Source organism: Tenrec ecaudatus, chromosome 3 (genome assembly GCF_050624435.1).
Source record: "Tenrec ecaudatus isolate mTenEca1 chromosome 3, mTenEca1.hap1, whole genome shotgun sequence".
NCBI classification, from domain to species: domain Eukaryota; kingdom Metazoa; phylum Chordata; class Mammalia; order Afrosoricida; family Tenrecidae; genus Tenrec; species Tenrec ecaudatus.
In genome coordinates, this window is record NC_134532.1 from 148,106,607 (window position 1) to 148,124,378 (window position 17,772).

Sequence of the window (17,772 nt, forward strand, 5' to 3'; positions counted from 1 at the left end):
GGAATTTAATTACTTTGATTCCTTAGACTATCCTAAAAATGAAAAACTTTGGAAAGTGACTGGCTAATTGGAAAAAAACCCCAAACAGAAAATAACAAATGCTGGTGGGGGTGCAGAAAGAGAGGTACAAATCACTGTAGGCAGTGATGGGAATGGAAATCCCATATGCCCCAGCAATCTCTCTGCTGCTTTAGGGTATATACCCTGTGTTAGTCTGGCTGAACTAGAGAAACAAGTTCATAAATACACATATGTGTATAAGAGAAAGCTTTATATAAAAGAGCAGTTGTATATTAAGAAAATATCCCAGCCCAGTTCAGATCAAGTCCATAAGTCCGATATTAGCCTATATGTTTGATACCAATCTTAAATTCCTCTTCAAACTCATGCAACACTTGCAAAGACGCTGAATGCAGGCAAATCACAGGGCAGTGGGTGAAAGGTCTTGTGGCTCCAGTGACAGTGGAAGCATCTCAATTCTGGCAAGGTTATCCACGTGGCTCCTCCAGCTCCAGGGCTCGGGCATAGATCCAGGTGTCTTGTCGGCAGAAATATCAAGCAGAGAGTGAGTGTATCTAGCCTCCAGTGAGCTATTTATCTCCTTCATGCCTCCAAATGAGGCCATAAAGCTGTAACCTGTTTGACAGGCTAGACTCCACCCCTTCACAAGTTGATAGGATGTTATGTAACTGCCACACACCTTGAAGAAGTGAGAGCCATAATATGAACAGACATGTGCACTCCCGTGTCCATCGCAGCACTATTCACAATGACAAAGTTGGAAACAGCCCAGATGCCCATCAGTATTAGAATGGTAAAAGAACATTTGGCGTACACACACACACACACACACACACACACACACACACACACACACACTGGAATACTCTGCATAAAACCCAGTTACAAAACTATGAAGTACCTCATGACACTGATGGACCTGGAGAACATTATACTGAGTGAAGTTAATCCATCACAAAAAGACAAATATTGTATGGGCCCACTACAATAAATATAAAAACCAGGACAAAGACTTACACGCCTAAAAGAACAGACACCCGAGGGCCCACAGGAGGGAGTGTAAGGGTTGGAAAACAGAGCAATGGACTAGAAAGCAGACAGATACTGACTGACTCAGAGGGCAAAGAGGATGGGATCCGGGAGAAGGAAAGAGGAATCAAGGGAGCCAGTGGGACAGGTGAGGGAGAGTGGACGCGTGGCTTGACTATTGCAAGCAGAGTTGATCGTTTGAAAGATAAATTCCCCCGTGAATTCACAATAAAAAAAATTATCAGAGACACGAAATAACGACAACAATATATAATTGATCAATGATTCACGAGGGGAGGAGAGGGAGGGGAAAAAGAGGAGCTGATACCAAGGGCTCAAGTAGAAAGAAAAGGTTTTGGAAATGTTTATGGCAATATATGAACAAATGTGCTTGATATAATCAAATGATATATTGCTATGAGATTTGTAAGATTCCCCACAGTAGAATGATTAATAAAATAGTTAATTAAGAATTCATATGACAGAAAATCTTCGGGAAGGTAATTCCAAGAATCTTTCCTCAGGTGACAGGAATGAGCCAGAGGTTACTAAGGAAATACTTACGGCCTCAGAGAGACATCTGTAGAAGGTTTGCTTACAGGCTCTGCGGGTTCCTTCATCCTTTTCCTAGGGTCCTGACAATAAGCCCACGTGTCCTCCAGCTGCCGGTCAGGGTCTAACACTTCCAGAACTTTCAGTAAGAGCTGCAAACAGAAAAAGGTGTGGGAGGAAAAGAATAGGCTGCAAAAATGGGGAACCGAAATTCTAAAGGACTCCCCGATGCCACAGACAGTTAAGCAACCAGCTTCTAATTGAAAGTTTCAAATCTACTCAGAAGACCTTGGGAGAGAGAGCAGATGGTCTACTCTTATTAAGATGACAGCCAACTTCAAATGCCCCAAAATAAGACTGAACAATTTCCCCCATGATTTCTTCTTCCAGAATCACCAGACAAAAAGATTCGTAGAACTTCAGGGGGAAAGAAGGCAAATATTTCCAGTTGGCTCTACCTAAGAATCGGAATGGTTTCACTGGATGATGCCATTTATTGCTGCTGCTTGTGTTTTTTACAAGGGACAGAGGAAAGAAGGCTGCTCTCGCCTCCAAGAGAACTCTTACCTGTGGGGGGGGAGGGGTGTGTGTGGCAGGGGCAGGAGAAACACTGACACTTATCCTCCTTATAACTCCCAAGCATTCAACATAATCATTTTCTAAGCAAACAAACAAACAAACGTGTTGCCATCAGGTCAATACAGACTCAGAGCAACCCTATGGATGGTGGTTTTGAACTGCAGACCTTGCAGTCAGCAGCCTCAGGCATACCTCTATGCCATCAGAGCTCCTTAATACCAAAAAGATCAAGCTCACTGCCATCAAGTCCATTCAGACTCATAGAAAGCCTATGAGACAGGTAGAACTGCCCTGGCGAGTTTCCAAGATGGCAACTCTTTTTTTTTTCTTTTTTTACATTTTATTAGGGGCTCATACAACTCTTATCACAATCCACACATACACATACATCAATTGTATAAAGCACATCCGTACATTCTTTGCCCTAACCATTTTCAAAGCGTTTGCTCTCCACCTAAGCCCTTTGCATCGGGTCCTCTTTTTTCCCTTCCCTCCCCACTCCCCTCCCTCATGAGCCCTTGATAATTTATACATTGTTATTTTGTCATATCTTACCTTATCTGGAGTCTCCCTTTCCCCCCTACTCTGCCGTCCATCTCCCAGGGAGGAGGTCACATGTGGATCCTTGTAATCAGTTCCCCCTTTCCAAACCACTCACCCTCCACTCTCCCAGCATCACCCCTCACACCCCTGGTCCTGAAGGTATCATCTACCCTGGATTCCCTGTGCCTCAAGCTCCCATATGCACCAGTGTACAACCTCTGCCCTATCCAGACTTGCAAGGTAGAATTTGGATCATGGCAGTTGGGGGAGGTAGCATCCAGGATCTGGGGGAAAGCTGTGTTCTTCATCGGAACTACATCGCACCCTGACTGACCCATCTTCTCTCCTTAACCCCTCTGTCGGGGGATCTCCAGTGGCCAACAAATGGGCTTTGGGTCTCCACTCTGCACTTCCCCCTTCATTCACTATGGTATATATAAGGTATATATAAGGTATATATATATATATATATATATATAAGGTATATATATATATATATATGTATATATATATATATATATACCACAGTGAATATATATTTGCATGATGCCTTATACCTGGTCCCTTTGGCACCTCGTGATCTCACAGGCTGTTGTGCTTCTTCGATGTGGGCTTTGTTGCTTCTGAGCTAGATGGCTGCTTGTTCACCTTAAAGTCTTTAAGACCCCAGACACTATCTCTTTCGATAGCCGGGCACCATCAGCTTTCTTCACCACTTTTGCTTATGCACCCGTTTGTCTTCGGCGATCATATCATGGAGGTGTGCAGCCAATGATATGATTTTTTGTTCTTTGATGCCTGATAACTGATCCCTTAGGGACCATGTGATCACACAGGCTGGTGTGTTCTTCCATGTGGGCTTTGTTGCTTCTGAGCTAGATGGCCGCTTGTTTATCTTCAAGCCTTTAAGACCCCAGACACTATCTCTTTTGATAGCCAGGCACCATCAGCTTTCTTCACCACATTTACTTGTTCACCCACTTTGGCTTCAGGATTTGTGTCGGTAGGGTGAGCATCATAGAATACCAATTTAATTAAAGAAAGTATTCATGCATTGAGGGAGTGCTTGAGTAGAGGCCCAAGGTCCTTCCGGACGGCAACTCTTAACGGGAGTAGAAACTCCATCTTTCCCCCAGAACTCCTTAATGCCCCTGTAAAGTCCTACTCACAAAGCTAGCACGAGACTGTACCTCTACAGGTAGGCTTTCTTCCAGATTTGGGCAGGCAGCCAAGGGATGCCTAGCCAGGCGGGCTTCAATGTCCTCTATGTGTCTCTTCTGTGCCCACTGGGCTGGTGAGAGCTTGGGGAACATGACTGCTTCCTTGGGTGGCTTGATGTGCTTCATTTTCAAGGCAGGTTGGGGAGCTCTGTGATCAATCAGAGGGAGGAAGCCCTGCTGAGGACCCTTAGTGATCAAACCTTCACAGGGAGGGCAGCCTTTCCTGAAGTCGTCCAGCCCCTTCCTCACAAATATCCACTGCCGGCTGTTGAGGGAGGTGGGGAACTTCAGCCTGCTCTTGTGCTGTGGGAAACTCCAGGAAGGTAGATTCTGGTTGTACCTAGAAGACAACATGCATGGTCATACGAACTGCCAGGGTTGAGGTAGAAGGTGAGAACTGTATGGAGGGGCTGCAGCAAGGTTATAGAAAAATTGCATTAACTTTCAACTCTATTTCTCCATAAATGTTTTAAAGCTTCTTCCTAAGAGACTGGCAGCCACTTTTTTTTAAGGTAGGGTGGATTCTGGGGGAAGCCCTAGAAGGAGATTTTATATTAAAGGTAAACTTTGCAGCAATTTTGCCCAATCTGATCCCACCAAACCGAGGCAAAACATTAAGGGCGTGGTGCAACAGAATAGCGAGGGGAACAGAGCAACAAATTCCTCAGGGTGTACCAAAAAACAGACTTTGGTGCCAGGGCTTGGTGTCCCACAGACTCTACCAGAAAATACTCTTAAGGGCCAACAAGCACACCTTGAACTAACTAAAACTTTTCGTTGTTGTTGTTGCTGTTTAATCATTTTATTGGGGGGTCCTACAACTCATCACAATCCATACATACATCTGTTGTGTCAAGCACATTTGTACATTTGTTGACAGCAATTTTTTAAAAAACATTTTATTAGGGGCTCATACAACTCTTATCACAATCCATTCATATACATATATCAATTGTATAAAGCACATCTGTACACTTTGCCCTAATCATTTTCTTTTTTTTTACATTTTATTAGGGGCTCATACAACTCTTATCACAATCCACACATATACATACATCAATTGTATAAAGCACATCCGTACATTCTTTGCCCTAATCACTCTCAAAGCATTTGCTCTCCACTTAAGCCCTCTCCATCAGGTCCTCTTTTTTTCCCCCTCCCTCCCCGCTCTCCCCTTCCTCATGAGCCCTTGATAATCCACAGATTGTTATTTTGTCATATCTTTGCCTATCCGGAGTCTCCCTTCCCCCCCCTTCTCTGCCATCCATCTCCCAGGGAGGAGGTCACATATGGATCCTTTTAATCAGTTCCCCCTTTCCAACCTACTTACCCTCCACCCTCCCAGCATCGCCCCTCACACCTCTGGTCCTGAAGGTATCGTCCACCCTGGATTCCCTGTGCCTCCAGCTCCCATATGCACCAGTGTACAATCTCTGCCCTAGCCAGTCCTGCAAGGTAGAATTCGGATCATGGTAGTTGGGGGGAGGAAGCATCCAGGATCTGGGGGAAAGCTGTGTTCTTCATCGGTACTACATCGCACCCTAACTGACCCATCTCCTCTCCTAAACCCCTCTATGAGGGGATCTCCAGTGGCCGACACTTGGGCCCTGGGTCTCTACTCTGCACTTCCCCCTTCATTTACACACACATATATATATTCTTTTTTTTTTTTGCATGATGCCTTATACCTGGTCCCTTTGGCACCTCATGATCTCACAGGCTGCTGTGCTTCTTCGATGTGGGCTTTGTTGCTTCTGAGCTAGATGGCCGCTTGTTCACCTTCAAGTCTTTAAGACCCCAGACACTATCTCTTTCGATAGCCGGGCACCATCAGCTTTCTTCACCACTTTTGCTTATGCACCCGTTTGTCTTCAGCGACCCTATCATGGAGGTGTGCAGTCAATGATATGATTTTTTGTTCTTTGATGCCTGATAACTGATCCCTTTGGGACCATGCAATCACACAGCTTGGTGTGTTCTTCCATGTGGGCTTTGTTGCTTCTGAGCTAGATGGCCGCTTTTTTATCTCCAAGCCTTTAAGACCCCAATCACTATCTCTTTTGATAGCCGGGCACCATCAGCTTTCTTCACCACTTTTGCTTATGCACCCGTTTGTCTTCAGCGACCCTATCATGGAGGTGTGCAGTCAATGATATGATTTTTTGTTCTTTGATGCCTGATAACTGATCCCTTTGGGACCATGCAATCACACAGCTTGGTGTGTTCTTCCATGTGGGCTTTGTTGCTTCTGAGCTAGATGGCCGCTTTTTTATCTCCAAGCCTTTAAGACCCCAATCACTATCTCTTTTGATAGCCGGGCACCATCAGCTTTCTTCACCACATTTACTTGTTCACCCACTTTGGCTCCAGAAGTTTTGTCGGGAGAGTGAGCATCATAGAATGCCAATTTAATTAAAGAAAGTATTCATGCATTGAGGGAGTGCTTGAGTAGAGGCCCAAGGTCCTTCCGCCACCTTAATACTAAACCTATAAATATAGACACATAGATCTATTTCCCCATCCTCATATATATATATTTGCATGTACATGTCTTTGTCTAGACCTCCATAAATGCCCCTTGACTCCAAGCTCCTTCCTCCATCTCCCTTGACTTTCCCCCTGCCCTACTACCATGCTCCATCCCCACCTGGGCTACAGCTATACCTCTTCTCTACATGACCTTAACCTTGATCATTCCCCACCAGGCCTGCCACTCCCCCCTCACATTATTTTGGGTCCCACGTTGTTCCCTTGTATCTGTGTTTGTTAACACCACTTCCTTACCCTCCTACCATTCCCCCACCCCAAGTCCCCCCGGAACTGTCGGTCCCATTGTTTTTCCTCCAGATAGTTCATCCAGCCTGTCCTATTCAGACAGACCTGTGGAGACACTAACATGCATGAAAACAAGACAGAGGAAAACAAAGCAACAGTATACAACCAGACAACAAAACAACAAAAACAGACCACTGACAAAGAACAAAACACTTCACAAAAGAAAAGCTTGTAGTTAGTTCAAGGATCGTTTGCTGGTCCTTAGGAGCGTTTTCCGGTCCAGTCTGTTGGGGCACCACACCCTGGCCCCAAAGTCCACTTTCAGCATTCCTTGGGGACCTTGCCACTCTATTCCCTTGCTGTTCCGCTGCACTCCCCCAGTGCGTTGCCTCGGTGTGGTGGGACCAGGTCAGGTGCAATTCCCACACTGTGTCTCCGGTGCTGTCCCCTATATTGCCCTTAGTCACTGAGGGGCATCATTTCTCATAGTGGGGCCAGCCATGTTGTTCTCTCTGTGGACTGGCTGCTCTACTCAGGAACATCATCCTCAAGGCTTGGTGGGCCAGGCTGTGTTCCACTCTCTACTCCTGCCCCTTCATCTGCTCCCATGTGGAGAGCAATTTTTAATGAGTCAAAAGTTGCTTAAAATTTTTTCTAGCTTCCTATATAGAAATCATAAAAAAGACAAAATAAAAACGGAGAAAAACCTCAACAGAAAAGAAAGCAGAAAATAATCAAAACTAGAAAAATATAAAATGGGTCAAAAATGGAGAAAAAGTGATCAGGAGTTATATTTTAACCCAACTACATCTGAATGAGTCCTCTTTCCGATGCCCTCTCTCTGATAGAAAGGCTAGTCGCACTCCTGGTTCCATGGCTACGGTTTTTAGGAAGTCAGCTGGCCTTTGAATTTCTGTTTCGTTCTTTGACTTCATCATTTTTACATTTTACCTCAGATACTCTTTAATTAAGAGCAAGTTTCAGAGTCTCTTCTGGCAGCTGCTCTGATCTTTATTTTCTTTCTTTTTATTTATTTATTTTTTAAATTAAGGGCTCATACAACTCTTATCACAATCCATAAATACATCAATTGTGCACTTGTACATCCATTGCCCTCATCATTCTCAAAACATTTGCTCTCAACCTAAGGTCCTAGCATCAGGTCCTCATTTTTCCCCCTCACTCCCCGCTCCCCACTCCCTCATGAACCCTTGATTATTTATAAATTATTATTTGGTCATATCTTGCTCTGTCCGACGTCTCCCTTCACCCACTTTTCTGTTGTCCATCCACCAGGGAGGAGGTTACATGTAGATCCTTAACACCCCCCCCTCCCTCTAAGCTCCCAGTATTGCCCCTCACACCACTGGTCCTGAAGGGCTCATCTGCTCTGGATTCCCTGTGCCTTCAGCTCCTATCTGCACCAGTGTACAACCTCTGATCTAGCCAGACTTTCAAGGAAGAATTTGGATCATGATAGTGGCAGGGGATGTGGTGGAGGGAGTATTTAAGAACTAGAGGAAAGTTGTATTTTTCATTGTTGATACATCACACCCTGACTGGCTCATCTCCTCCCCGAGACCCCTCTGGAAGGGGATCTCCAGTGGCCTGAAAATGGGCTTTGGGTCTCCACTCTGCACTGCCCCCACCCCTCATTCACTATGGTAAAATTTTTTTGTTCTGATGATGCCTGATAACTGATCCCCTTGATACCTCTTGATCGCACAGGCTGGTGTGCTTCTTCCGTGTGGGTTTTGTTGCTTCTGAGCTAGATGGCCGCTTGTTTACCTTCAAGCCTTTAAGACCCCAGATGCTATATCTTTTGATAGCCAGGCACCATCAGCTTTCTTAACCACATTTGCCTATTCATCTGCTTTGTCTTCAGTGATTGTGTCGAGAAGGTGAGCATCATAGAATGTCAATTTAATAGAAGAAAGTATTCTTCCATTGAGGGAGTACTTGAGTAGAGGTTCAATGTCCTTCTGTACCTAATACTAAACCTATAAATATATTCACATAGATCTATTTCCCCATCCTCATACATGAATATATTTGCATATGTATATGTCTTTATGTAGACCTCTATAAATGCCCTTTGCCTCCCAGCTTTTTCCTCTTATTTTTCTTGACCTTCCTTCTGTCCCACTATCATGCTCAGCTCCCACCAAGGTTTCAGCAATTTCTCTTGGTTACATTACCCTTGATCATGCCCTACCAGGCCTCCCACATCCTTCTCACCACCAATTTGGATCACTTGTTGTTCCCTTGTCCCTGGGTTTGTTAACACCACTACCTTTCCACCTCCTCCCCCTCTCCCATGTCCCCCCGGAACTGTCAGTCCCGTTGTTTTCTCCTCCAGATTGTTCATCCAGCCTATCTTATTTAGACAGACCAGTGGAGATAATAACATGCACAAAAACAAGACAGAGCAAAACCAAGCAGCAGTATTCAACATAAGAACAACAAACCAATGACAACAAAACACAACAAGAAAAGCTTGTAGTTAGTTCAGGGATCATTTGTTGGCCTTTATAAGTGTTTTCCAGTCCAGTCTGTTGGGGCACCATGCCCTGGCCTCAAAGCCCACCTTCAGCATTCCCTGTGGACCTTGCTGCTCCATTCCCTCGCTGTTCTGTTGCACCCCCTTAGTGTTTTGCCTCGGTGTGGTGGGATCAGATCGGGTGCAATCCCCACATTGTGTCTCCAGTGTTGTCCCCTGTAGGGCTATGGGTCAGGAAGGGGTGTCATGTCTCACGGTGGGGCTGGACTCATTGGTTTTTGTTTTTGTTATTGGCTTTTTGTTGTTTTTTCTTTTGTTGCTTGGTGTGCTCTGTCTTGTTTTTGTGCATGTTATTATCTCTGCAGGTCTGTCTAAATAAGAAGGCTGGATGAACAATCTGGAGGAGAAATAAACAGGACTAACAGTTCCGGGGGGACATAGGAAAGGGGCAAGTGGGGGCAAACGAAGTGGTGTTAATGAACCCAGGGACAAGAGAACAACAAGTGATCCAAATCGGTGGTGAGGAGGGTATAGGAGGCCTGGTAGGGCATAACCAAAGGTACTGTAACCGAGAGGAATTGCTGAAACCCAGGTGGGGACTGAGCATGATAATGGGACAGGAGGAAAGTCAAAGGAAATAGAGGAGCTAGGAGGCAAAGCATATTTATAGAGGTCTAGATAAAGGCATGTACATATGCAAATATATTTTTATATAAGGATGGGGAAATAGATCTATGTGCATATATTTATAGGTTTAGTATTAAGATAGCAGATGCACATTGGACCTCCACTCAAATACGCCCTCAATGGAAGAACATTTTGTTCTATTAAACTGGCATTCCATGATGCTCACCTTCCCTACACAATCACTGAAGACAAAGTGGGTGCATAAGCAAATGTGGTTAAGAAAGCTGATGGTGCCTGACTATCAAAAGATATAGCATCTGGGGTCTTAAAGGCTTGAAAGTAAATAAGCAGCCATCTAGCTCAGAAGCAACAAAGTCCATATGGAGGAAGAAGCACAGCAGTTTGCATGATCATGATGTGCCAAAGGTATCAGTTGTCAGGCATCAAAGAACATCATATCATTGTGTGCTCACCTCCCCTATACGATTGCTGAAGACAAATGGTTGCATAAGCAAGTGTGGTGAAGAAAGCTAATGGCACCTGGTTATCAAAAGAGATAGTATCTGGGGTCTTAAAGGCTTGAAGGTAAACAAGTGGCCATCTAGCTGAACAGCAACAAAGCCCACATGGAAGAAGCACACCAGCCTCTGTCATCACGAGGTGTCAAAGGGATCAGGTATCAGGCATCAAAGAATAAAAAAATCATAACATTGTGAATGGAGGGAATGCGGAGTCAGGACCCAAAGCCCATCTGTAGGCAACTGGACACCCCCTTACAGAAGGGTCGTGGGGAGGAGACGAACTAGTGAGGGTGCAGTGAAGCAACGATGAAACATTTAACTTTCCTCTAGTTCCTAAATGCTTCCTCCACCCCACCCCCAACTGTCATGATCCCAATTCTACCTTACTAATCTGGCTAGACCAGAGGATGTACACTGGTACAGATAGGAACTGGAAACACAGGGAATCCAGTGCTGATGATCCCTCCAGGACCAGTGGTGAGAGTGGCAATACTGGGAGGGTGGAAGGAGGGTGGTGTGGAAAGAGGGAACTGATTACAGGGATCTTCATATAACCTCCTCTCTGGGGGATGGGCAACAGAAAAGTGGGTGAAGGGAGACTTTGGACAGTGTAAGATATGACAAAATAATAATAATTTATAAATTACCAAGAGTTCATGAGGGAGGGGGTAGCAGGGAGGGAGGGGGAAAATGATGAGCTGATGCTTAAGTGGAGAGCAAATATTTTGAGAATGATGAGGGTAACGAATATACAAATGTGCTTTACACAATTGATTTATGTATGGATTGTGATAAGAGGTGTATGAGTCCCCAATAAAATGACTTTTTTTTAAAAAGCATACTTTGCTTGGCTGCTCATGGAATGGTGGGAGGTCAAATCCATCCAGATACACTTCAGAAAAATGGCCTGGCAATGTAATTCTGAACAAGATCAGCCACCGGGCTCCCTGTGGAGCAGAGCTACCACCCAGGGGTCACCAGGACCTGAAATCGACTCCACAGCAGCAGTTGCTTGTTGTTAAGCTCTGTGGTCCCCAAACACACAAATGTGGTTGAACTGTATCCATTCAATGATACTTTGTAACACACGTGTCCTTGCAAAGTCTGCATTGTTGTTTTGGGTGCATGTATTTTTAAAAAATAGTTTCATTGGCATAAGCTTTACATATCATACAATTTAATCATCCAATCACAGACCATTTCAGAACATTTTTTCTCATACTCATTGTTAGCTCCCCATCTGCCCCTACCTTCTCCTGCCATGCCCTTAAGCATTATTAATCCACTTACTGACTATAGATTGACCTATCTTTGATTTCTTATACAGAAAATCATACAAACACAAACAGGAAGCAAAGAAACAAACAAATAAAACCCCAGTAATGACTAGACAAAACATAGGAAAACTGTAATAAAAAAGAAAGCATAAAATATTAAAAACAGAACTAATTTTAAATGGGTCAGGGGAATGATAAGGTATTAAATTTCAATCTAACTATATCTGCCCTAATCGAGGTTACAGGGCTGTCTGCAAGCAAGGCGACCTGCATCTCAGACTTTGTTCAGAGGAGGGATTCACCAGAGGCTTCATCCATGTGTGGGCTCTGCAAATGGATTTGGGGCTTCTATTGTCAATGGGGTGGTCACAATTTAAGCTCTGATCCCATTCGGTGCTCTGGATTTGGATTTTAATACTTACAATCCTCGGATCACACCACCTGGTGTGCTTCTTCTGAGTAACTAGTTGACACCCCTTACATGGCTGCTTGTTTTAAGACATGTCTTTAAGACCCCAGGTGCTATTCTCTCTGATAGCTGGGCACCACCTATCACATTTTGCTGTAGTAGCCCTATCTTCAGTGTTCTCTTTATGAGGGTGGGAATTGAGTAAAGGGTCAGGTGCATATTTTCTTGCAGTTAGTGGTCCAATAGGTAACTGCTCTAATACCAGGGCTTCTAAGTGCATGTATTCTTAAATGGTTCTATATTCCATTCTGTTCTTCACTTGTGTAAACCTCACCCATTGCTCCTACCTGCTGCCTCCACATTTCACTTATCCGTTTTTTTCTTGTGAAGGTCACTCAAGTCGTCTCCCATTCTTATCATGTAAAGGGAAACAGTGGAGAGGGAGGAACCTACGTCCAGTGACAGCTCAGTCACTCTTTAGAGCTGGGAACTTCATATAACCTCTGTAGGACTCCTTTTCTCACCTAAACTCAGGCCGAGCTGGACCACAGGTTGCCCACCTGTCCATCAACTGAACGCAACCCACAGACCTGCCTGTGGGCCCCTTTGTGGTTCAAAAATACATTGAGCAATTTGAAGAATCATAATGTTGTGGGGTACCATCGAATCAATTCCAACTCATAGCAACCCTGTCCCCAGGAGTAGAATTGTTCCCTAGGTCTTCCTAGGCTGCAATCTTATGAGATGGGTCTCTGGTGGTGCACTGGGTAAGGTGCTCCGTTTTGAAGAAAAGATTGGGGATTCAAACTCATCAACTGAGAGAGCTGTGACAGTTTACTTCAGTCACTGTCAGCAACACATTATTCAATAAGCATATGCTCAGGGCATTAAGGAGACAGAGGCACGAGCCATTCAAAGCAAAGAGCTATGGGTGCCAAGCAGATAAGGACGATGGAAAAGTAAGTGCCACAGTGGAAGGTCACTGGCAGAGAACTAAGTGAAACTGGTATCAGTTCCAGCATCTGAGTTCCAGCCAGAAATAAAGATTATGAAGTGTCTAAGGGCACCCACGTCCAACGTTGATTATGCTATGGGGCCCCTACCACATCAATACCTTCTTTAACATCTGTCCCTCTGGTGTCACTGTAAGTGCTTATTTCAGAGAGCCTCTTGGAAGTATACTACTAATAGGATAAACCTGACCCAAACAGTTGATACCTTGCCACATGATCTCTGTTCTGATATTTAGCAACATTTAATAATCCAATCTATGGATTTTTTAAAATTGGGCTGCTAGATGCTATGGATCAATTTTTCCCTGATTTGGTGATTTCAACTTTTATTTTAATTGAATATTATATCAAACAATTCTATGATCTGACTATCCAGCAAATTGGCCATATGCCAAAAAATGGTGAATACAGTCCTCTGCATAGTTTTCTTGTCTCCTGTTGCTTCTTATCTTTTTTTCTCTTTAAAGATTACTTTTCAGTGTTTCAGCTAGTGCTGGCTAAGTATCACACACTAACTTTGAAATTTTCTACCTCTTATCTAATAAGCAAAAGGTGGGGATGAGTTGTCTAACTCTTCCTCCATTCACCCAATATGTAACTGGATTCAAAATGAGAGATTACTGGCCAAAGATAAATTAATAGGTAGCAGGTTTCTGTTCCATTTTGCTCATCCACGTCTGTTAATCCAGCAACTCAATTCAGGAGGGCCAGCAATACTTTTTATCATGATACATACATACGTCGTGATAACCAGCCAGTGGGACTTCCAGTCCCAGGTGACATGCAATAGCATGGGAACTCGAATAAGTTGACCACTGCAACAAATTCAATCACATTGCTGTTTGACTGTGTAGCATTTAGGCACAGTTATTTTCTAAATTTTCTCAACAATATATGTAATTTTAAATTTAAACTATGTTAGGCAGCGTTCTCTAGAGAAACAAAACTGGGACACTTACTATTTTATATGTACAAACATATATATGTGTGCATATATATGTATACATATGTGTGTGTATATGCGTGTGTGTATATGTGTGTGTGTATATATATAATACAAGAAGGACTATAACAGCTAATTAGTCCATACAGCAGTACAGAAGGCTCAGTCCAACTCACTTTTGTGGAACAGTTAATATACTGATACTAGAAGGCCTTTGACTCACATGAGCTGCCTGGGTCCAAGGTCAAGGAAGCAGACAGTGGAGTCCTCCCTTGGGCAAGGCAGGCAGAGTATGCCCTCAGGCAGCAAACAGCAGGATGAGTCAACCACAGTCAGTAGCTCAGGAACTTAGGGAAGCAGGACCAGAGAGGATATCAAATTCAAGTAATGCAAGGCAATGGGATCCTCCAGCCTCAAGCTCAAGCAATGTACACACCAGCAGCATGGAGAAGTGGGTCCTGAAGGAGCCTCAAGCGCTAGCAACATGATCCACTGGTTGGCTTAGCCCACAGGTAGTGTAGCACATAGGTTGAGGCAGAAAACTAGCTAAAGCAGTAGCATGCTGGTCCAATCACCAGAGAGGAAGAGAGAAAGGGGCGGGCCTTGCTGAGCCATTTATCTCTTTGCCCTCTAATCAAACTGCGACCCGATTAACCTATATTTTCCTATTGGCCAGGTTGGCACAATAAACCTGTTACAGTTGGTTTGGCATACACACAGAGGAATTTTCTTATTTTTTAGATTGCTAGGTAACATTGAGTCAGCTATGACCCACAGCATCCTTATGCACAACAGAAGGAAACACCGCATGGTCCTGTACCATCCTACAATTGTCCCTATGGGTAAGCTGGCTGTTGTAGCCGTGGTCTCAATCAATCTCCTTCATTATACTTTACCAAGTATGATAACCTTCTCCAGGGACTGGTCTCTCCTGACAACAAGTCTAAAGTATTTAAGATGAAGTCTTGTCATCCTGGCCTCCAAGGAGCACTCTGGCCTTACTTCTTCCAAGACAGATCGGTTTGTCCTTTTAGCCGTCCATGGTTAAACATTCTTCTCCAGCACCACAATTCAAATTCATGAATTGTTCTTCAGCATTCCTATTCAATGTCCAACTTTCACATGCATGAGGCAATTGATAGTACCATGGGCTGGGCCAGACATACCCTAATCCTCAAAGTAATATCCTTGTTTTTCAATACTCTTTAAAAGGACAGAAAATTTACTTAATGCAATCTCTCTCTTTCCCTCGTGATTATGGAAATGTATTAAAGAAGTCCACAGGTTACATCTCAGAATCAGAACTAACTTCTCCAGTCAAGATCAGCTCTTCTTGGCATGCCTCTTTTTGGTTCTGAGCCCCTCAACTACAAGTCCTTTGCCCTCTGCTCTGCTTAGGAAAGTATTATAAACCTCCTTTAGTGCTAATAATGTACCCTAAAAAAACAAATAAACAACTCACTGATATAAAGTTGAATCCAACTCATAATGACCCTACAGAATGGTAGAACTGCCTCTGTGCGTTTCCACGATTGTAACTTTTCACGGAAGTAGAAAGCCTCATCTTTCTCCAGTGGAGCAGCTGGTGCTTTTGAACTGCTGACCTTCCTATTAGCAGCCCAATGTGTAACTCTTGTGATCTCTTGACTGCTGCTTCCATGAGCACTGATTGTAGATCCAAGCAAGACAAAATCTTTATTGGTTCAGTTGTGAGGATTTGGGTCTTCCTTATATTGAGTTGTCAACATACTGAAGGCTGCAGTCCTTGATCTTCATCAGCAAGTGTTTCAATAGCTCTTCACTTTCAGCAAGCAAGGCTGTATCATCTGCATATTGCAGGTTATTAATAGGCCTTATTCCAATCCTGATGCCACATTCTTCAGGTAAGGCAGCTTCTCTGATCATTTACTCACTATACAGATTGAACAAGTATAGTGAGAAGAATTCTAGTATATATTTAATATAATACTGACATTATATTAATTTAATATAACATCAATGTAGCTAACATACAAAAAGTACTAGAAGTAATATGTGTCTTACACAAAACATTTTAACTTAAGTATCCAATAAATTTCATTGTCTATTATCTGTTGTGTGTGACCTGGTGCTTGATATTACTCTACATTCACCAATAAATGCGTATTAAATACATTAGGGAGATGCAAAAACCAGTACATAAGAAAAACAAAGTTTACTCATGTAGTCATAAAGACAAAAGATAATAGGAGTTAAAGTACAATGTGTACATATTTCCCAATGTTGAAGTGACTTTGCATATTACGAACTTTAATGATCACATATAACAGGACTCATTTTTGTCCTTGAAAATCCTCAAAAACCCTCATTGTATACCAATGTTTTAAGACAAACTCGATTCTTAGTCCCTTTATGTCTAGAAGTGAGTATCATGCAGCAACCTAATTGTTAAACATTACTGAAGAATATAGTTCTAATCATAACATGTTAGAAGTGCAAGAACTATCTAAAAATTTTAAATATTGTTATTAGCATGTGTTTTCTGATCATCAAATTTCCCATTGTGGCGTCTTTACACAAGGCTCCCACTCCCGTCTTTGTGATAGACAATGCACCTTAACAGCCACATCCTGCTTCCAGGAAGGTGGAATGCCATTCTCATAAAAAGTCCAAGCAATCAGCATAAGTGAAAGCCTATGCTTGTCCCTGGGTTATGACACAAACTATGCGAAATGGCAGCTCTCCCAGGTCCCTGAGGAACCCCGCAAACACAGACTCGGATTGGCCGCACTCACAGATGGACCAGTAACCGCTCCACAGGCAGCAGAGCCTCAAACAAAGGTGGCCCAGTCGCTAACCCGGAAGAAATGTAAAGAGTGGATTTGGCCTGGGCGCTCTAAGAGTCCTCAGCTAAGTCATACCCGCCACCGCCTCAGGCCGGCAGCTTCCGGTCTGGAGAAAGAAGGCTGCGAGGAGGAGGGCAGGAACGGCTTTTGGAGACGAGAAGCGTCTCGAGCTGTCGTTTTATCATCATTTGTCGCTCATCATCATTTCGGCGCCCGGAGCTGTCCTTTGAGGAGGAGCGCCGGGCGGGACTTCCTGCCGCTTCCCGCCTTCCTGCGCGCCCCCTCCCGGCGCCGGGCGCCCCCCCGCGGCACGCACAGGGTGCGCGCTCGGCCCCGCGCCGCGCGCGTGCGCGCTTACCGCGGCCTGCATGTCGGCCCCGTGGGCCCCGGGTTCGCCTCCACCGGCCGGCCGAGCCGCCGCAGCCGCTCCGCCATGGTGTCGCCGGACCCCGCGCGCCGGCTCGGGCTCGGGCGGTTTGTGCCTCGGCTGGCCGGTCTGGTTGCTAGGAGACGGGGCACCTGGCTCGGCCCTCCCGGCCTGGCGGTCCGCGCCTGCGCGCCGGGGCCTGGCCGGCTGCCTTGGGGGTGGTTGATCTTTGTGTGGTTGGGGAAGCGCTGTTCATCTGCTTCCCACCGAAACTCCCTGCAGGTTGAACCACCTCATCTTTGCTTGGTACGGTTTAAGAAAACAAGTTTGTTGGAGGGGGGAAAGAGAGACAGACAGACTGAATGACTATGGTGGGAAAGCCTTTAAACAGAGCTGGAGGTCCAAGAACCCCAGATGGCCCCAGATGGGAAGTTTGTGTCCAGTCACCAGCAGATGTCCATCTAGCTTTTGTGCTGACTCATGCCGGATGGTGGAGTAGCTTACATGGTTGTCCTAACCTCAAGGTCTGAAGCGCAAAGCCATCGACTGCGCCTCGAGAGAGACTTGAGGC

The 17,772-nt window shown here is 44.5% G+C and overlaps 1 protein-coding gene across 6 annotated transcripts in view; it reads right to left on the reverse strand.

Annotated features, from left to right (window-relative positions):
* Window positions 1-17,335, reverse strand: part of FAM47E (family with sequence similarity 47 member E) — a 55,472-nt gene extending 38,137 nt beyond the window's left edge. For 3 of the 6 annotated variants that reach the window (XM_075544177.1, XM_075544176.1, XM_075544175.1), the window contains exons 1-3: window positions 17,193-17,335; window positions 3,915-4,284; window positions 1,615-1,754 (exon numbers count right to left, since the gene is read on the reverse strand). In XM_075544177.1, the coding sequence (XP_075400292.1) occupies window positions 1,615-1,754; window positions 3,915-4,284; window positions 17,193-17,269 (587 nt within the window). In that variant the 5' untranslated portion in view covers window positions 17,270-17,335. Of the gene's footprint in view, window positions 1-1,614; window positions 1,755-3,914; window positions 4,285-16,783; window positions 17,088-17,192 lie in introns of those variants that run through there. The other 3 variants (XM_075544174.1, XM_075544179.1, XM_075544178.1) reach the window with 3 other exon arrangements.
* Window positions 17,336-17,772: the final 437 nt, after the last annotated feature.